Here is a 6,000-nt window from a genome sequence, read left to right on the forward strand (position 1 = left end):
CCCCGTTAAACATAACTTTGATAACTCGCTATACAATATTATATTCATCTGTATTCTGTACATGGTTTCGGAGTCACACGTATTTGGTACCCTTTATTATCAAGGAGCTCTTAAAACAACATATATTTTATGTAGAATATACTAGGTATATTGTGAAAGTTACAGGACCAATCCTATAAATTTTTCACCTTGGAACAAAAGGTCCTTTTATAAATTCAGCGACAGTTTATCTGTAATTTGTTCACTATATGATGAAGTTTTGTTATGAAACTGTGAATTATTTCATGCCTTTATATGATGATGGCTGAGGACAACGCCTCGACAATCGAGCAATGCGCAGCACCCTGCAAAATAGACCTTAAAAGATACGAGCGTGTTTACTACAATTACACTCGTGATTCATCTTACTATTCACCGACAGTCAGTTGTACGAAAAACTTATCAGCGTTCGCCAATGACGAAAATTCCGTATTCAATGTATTATTTCGTCCTATATGTGGGCGGCACTGTTCATTTTGATAAAGGGTGTACATGATAGACGCTTATTTGCTGATTGACGATCACTGATATATACACATTACAACACGTACAGAATAAATGTGGTGATTGAGTCAACACTGTTACTACACTGGCACTGGATAACGACACCACAAAGGACATTTTAAGTTAGTATTGTACTTTATACTGGCGACTCAGCCACCGTAGTCTGACGTTTTCGACAACACCCCCATCATCGTCATGGCCGTGGCTACTAAATCCAACTGGAAATTCGGCTCTGGGTCCGATTCTAATGACGGAGATGATGAATACGATACGCAGCTGCAGACAGAGGTACGATAATTTCATTATGCGAGTAGGGCTATAAAAATCCACACTAGTTTAGATTTAACAAGAGGGACTCGCGCGTTTACAATCAATTACTGGGTATAATGGGGTGGGTATTATTAGCAAATATATTTCACCTAACAAGCTATGAATGGGGTGGATTGGAACAATGCTGGCCTATTAATTGTTTTTTAATATTAATCGGTACCAACAAGCCAAGGATGAGGGGGGTCTGGACTCTGGAGTCCTTTGACACCTCTCAAGATTGTACTAGGTAGGCAATTATAAATAGTCTATATACACATTGCGCATAAGCTGTTCTCCACTAATTCCTGACTTTGAAAAACTGGCTAAGGAAAAGAAATACAATTTTTAGCATTGAATTATACTTGGTAAATAATTGTTATTATTATACAAAATTATATTTGCCAATAGAATTTACTTGCCGACCCTTGATATAGGTACTAGCTACATTTGTTTATTAATATTTATAGATAACTTTAATGTAACTCAATAAAAATACTTTATGATTTATAGGATTTCCCTCTCTCTGAAACACCCTACACCAAACCACAAAAATTTTTTTATCGGGTATAAAAGTTATATAATTAGATAATTATATTAAATTGTTCTCTCCATTACTTACACATACTGGGTGTATGTGTTACATATTATTTTTTAATGTACACGTTAAATATATTTAATACTTAATATTATTCATTTAACAGTTTTTTTTATTCAAAATTTAAAAAATTTAATAAAAGTTTATGCTCAAAACATTTTAAAAATAATAAAGTAATTTGTACTACAAATTATTATTTGTTAATAATGCATTAATTAATTATTTTTAACCAATTAATTAATAATTCATTTTTTTTATTGCATATTAACATCCAATGATTTACTAGTTATGTATTTTTAATCATGTTTAGGCTGAACATTTTAATGAAATAATCATAAAACAAGAATACTCAGAAGAAATTGAAATAACTACAGGTTGGTACAATACATACATATTTTTCTTATATTAATCAATTACTATATATTTTAGAGTTAACTGAAACCTATAGTGATGATGATTTACCTGGAGGATGGGAAAAAATAGATCATGATAGTGGTATGCCATTATACATAAATACTGAAACAAGAGTATGTTCATTTTCAAAGCCATATTTTCTTGGAATTGACAGTCTCAAAGTAAGAAATTATTAAATTTAATGTTCAACTATTTTTTCCATAAAACTACCTATTTAAAATTTTTTTTAATATTTTAGAATCATGAAATTCCAGTAGAAAATGTACCTTGTTTGAATCAGAAATTAAATAATGAAACAAATACCGCATCAACCTCTACTGACTCTACTTCAAATAGTAATATTTTCACAATATTTTTATTGTATAAGTATTAACAGTAATTTTCTATAAATTTTATATTGTTTTTTTTTTCAGAATGTCCTGTAACATTAAGCCATGAAGAGTATCGGAATTACTGTAGTAAAGTATTCAAATTTAGGAATATTAAATGTTATAAATTCAAGTAAATATTTATAACTACCTAATACATTAATTTTTTTAGAAGTGTCATTTATAATCATAATATTATTATTTTTCTTGTTTAGTTCATGGGTAAAACGCCGAGAATACATTAAAAAACTTAAGGCCAATTTAAAGACTAAAGATCTTCAACAAACTACATCAAGTACATCCGATTGTGTTGGTAAAAAAAAAAAAATAACTTTATTACTATATTATTACTATGTCACTATTTGACTATAATAGTTTTTACCTGTTTATAATTTGCTATGTTAATTTAATATATTTAAAATTGTAGTGAAGAGCGAGGATAAGATATTTAGTATGGACGATCTGCAACATTTCATTAATTTAAGAAGTAAAAATTTTATTGGTCTATTGGTTGAATACCTTCAACGTGAATTGAAAACCTCAAATTATTCATTTGAGATTAAGGAACTTGGTTAGTATGAAAATCAAATGATTAACATGTGTAAAATTAACAATGTATAATTTTTTTTTAAGAACACTCCAAGTATCCTTATTTATCCACTGTAGTCATAGATGGAATACAATATGGTGTTGGTACAGGCTCGACCAAAAAACAAGCTAAAACTGATTCTGCAAGAGCTACTCTTCATATATTATTACCATATTTTAAACATTTTCAAACTAATAAGAATCATCAAGCCAACAATAAAATTAAAGAGGATCTTGAAAAATACAAAGTAAGTATTTTTAACTGATATAATAATAGATACTAGAATAAATATTTAATGTAGTCTAATATGTTTTATGTTTTAGATCTTTGACATACTAAAGATTACAGATTCTAGAATACTGGATATTTGTGTTCAGTCTACTGAATCTACTCCATATGAAATGTTAAAGCTTTGTATAAAAAGGTATGATGATTTATTTTATTTAATACTACAAAATAATATAATATATGACTTTTCTTACATAACTTAATATTTTATGGAAATTCATTAGTTATTTCTTGTTAATTTTTTTTTTAATTTAAGATTTAGAGTAGAGTGATTAATGTATTGATTGGTAAAATTACAAATTTATTCAATTTAATGATTGTAAAATATAATAATTATTTTAATTATTTATTTATTTATATTTATAACTATCGTAGCTATTGAATGCAGTAAAAATGGTTTAATCTTCAACTTTAATTTTAATGATAAAATGAATCTTATTAAGATTTGGGGGGTCAAAAAGTAACAATAATAATAAAAATAAGAATTATTAAGCAATTCGTTTATTTTGTATTAATTTATATTTGTAGAAATTTTACGTGTATTGTTACATATTATTATACTCAATAATACTCTCAAAATTAATTAAACAAAAATGATTAGCTTGTTTTTTTTTTCTAGAAATTTTGGTGAAAATTCAAATCTATTATATGAAATGGAACAGATACATTGTGGATCTGGTACAGACAGTTATTATCGCTGCACAATGACTGTAAGCAAATATTCTGCAACAGTTATTTGTAAAGATAAACTTGGTGGACGCCAAAAAGGAGCTCAAGCTCTGTTAAAGGTTAAGTAATAATAATTAATATATTTTACTGTTTTCTATTATTATTAACTTTTATATAATATGTATTTATAGGTATTGCACCCTCATGTTCAATTCTTTGGTTCTTTATTAAGATTGTATAGTCATCAACATTTTGAATACAACGAGAACAAACCAATCAAACCTAAAACATTTGAAACCGACAAATACAGAAGTCGTCCTGATGTTAATCTTCTCAAAACATTAAGAAAAAACATGTTAAAATTAGAATTAGAAACAAACGAGTAAAAGATTATATGTTTAGTTTTAAGTTGTGAATATTATTTTAAAATAAAATTTGGATTCTAACAGTAGAGACTCCATAACAGACTCCTCTGAGAAATTAATTTAAATTTATAAAATAATTGGTATTTTTATGTTCTATGTAGGTGTATATTTTTTACTATTTTCAGTAAGTCTATAAAGTTTTAAGATTGTAATGACAAATCCATTTAAATTCTCAACTTCACTTCATAACATAATATGTAGTGTAAACAAATAATTATATATATATATATAGTGAATTGTTTTGGCTTAATCAATTTGACTTCTTTTAAAGTAAAAGAACTTATTATAATACTTATTATACTTATTTTATGTTGAGAAAATAGGTAGTAATTTATTGTCTAATACTATAACTTCAATATATTATAAGTATTAAATATGCTTATTTTTAATAGTATATAACTCTTAAATTCAATTTTGTATTTACCTATATCTAATAGTCATTTCCCAATTAGGTTTAGAATAATTTTGTGAAATCGATTTAATATCAAGAAGACATTACACTTACATGTATTAGTTTGTCTTTGTCTTAAAAATGAACAACATTGCAAATTTACATTCAGTAGAATCTTTTTATATTGTTAACATTAATATTAGAGAAAATTTATCTATGATCAAATTTAAAGGGAAGAGATCTGTTAATTTTTATCAATTTTTTATGAAATTTTTTAACTATTTTTAAGCAAGTGGAGAGGATTTTCATATTTTTGTATTTTTTTTTTTTTACACTCATCAATCACTTTAAATTAAAATACTATAAAAAAATGATGAGAAATAATAATATTCTTATCCTTAAGTTTGATTAACGGTCAATTTATTCTAATTTCTAATACTAAAAATAATTACATATTATCGGTTCAAAACAAATTAATTATGTTGTATATTTGTAAAATGAAGATAATACATATTCTCTTCTTAATCTAGAATATTCTAATAAATATTATTTTAGGTATAATATAGACAATAAAACATGTTTTAATTAAATCATACATATTATCTAGAAATAATATTTATGTTTAAATTCTTTCTAATACAAATGTATTTTGATTAAATAAAATATTAATATGTAATTAATAACCTTTTTATAAACAATTATAGGTAATTACATATTATAAATTTTTTTTTATTATTATTATTTTTTTTTTTTGTTATGATTGAATATAATAGTTGTAGACCTGTTGTTATATTATGTCAAAACCATAACATCAAAAATAAGAATTAGTGAAATCTCAAGTCGGTCCACCGACATAACAAAAATGTCCAACATTAATATCAAAATTACAGGAATAGACTAATATAAACGTAACAAGTTGTACCAAGTTATGTTGTTTTACCAACTAGGTATATAAAAACTACGAGATGGCACATAATTATATCTTATCCACCGTAGTAAAAAAAAATTGATATAACTTTGAAACTTAAGGGTTAGAAATTATAAACTTATGTACACATCTTGCGGTATGTAGGCAATAGGTATATTTTATGTATAATATAGAAATTTTAAACTAATTTACACAAAATACAATGTGGTAATAGATAAATTATAACAATGTAATACAAATAAACAACTTAAGATAAATAATTTGTGAAGATAATTGACTTTTATCAATTTTAAAATGCTTATAATTTCTAAAATGATTATAGGTAACATAAATATTAGTTTCTTTAATTATTGTCGTGACTCGTGATAGCAGTATTCGAAACACTTTTTTATAACATCTTTCAATAGTTATATTAACTTTTTTTTTATATCTACCTTGTATTAAAATTATGATTACATTTTAGAATATTATTTTTATATGT

At 25.3% G+C, this 6,000-nt stretch overlaps 1 protein-coding gene across 1 annotated transcript; it reads left to right on the forward strand.

Annotated features, from left to right (window-relative positions):
• The first annotated feature begins 529 nt into the window (after positions 1-529).
• On the forward strand, positions 530-4,412 carry LOC114132799 (microprocessor complex subunit DGCR8-like). The gene is made up of 11 exons (XM_050206188.1): positions 530-831; positions 1,758-1,821; positions 1,877-2,022; positions 2,100-2,196; positions 2,275-2,362; positions 2,445-2,542; positions 2,657-2,800; positions 2,863-3,065; positions 3,142-3,242; positions 3,726-3,894; positions 3,967-4,412. Exons 1-11 carry the CDS (start codon positions 739-741, stop codon positions 4,159-4,161), a joined length of 1,398 nt encoding a protein of 465 aa, XP_050062145.1. The 5' UTR covers positions 530-738; the 3' UTR covers positions 4,162-4,412.
• Positions 4,413-6,000: the final 1,588 nt, after the last annotated feature.

The sequence above is a fragment of the Aphis gossypii genome, chromosome X (assembly GCF_020184175.1).
Source record: "Aphis gossypii isolate Hap1 chromosome X, ASM2018417v2, whole genome shotgun sequence".
Classification (NCBI taxonomy): Eukaryota; Metazoa; Arthropoda; class Insecta; order Hemiptera; family Aphididae; genus Aphis; species Aphis gossypii.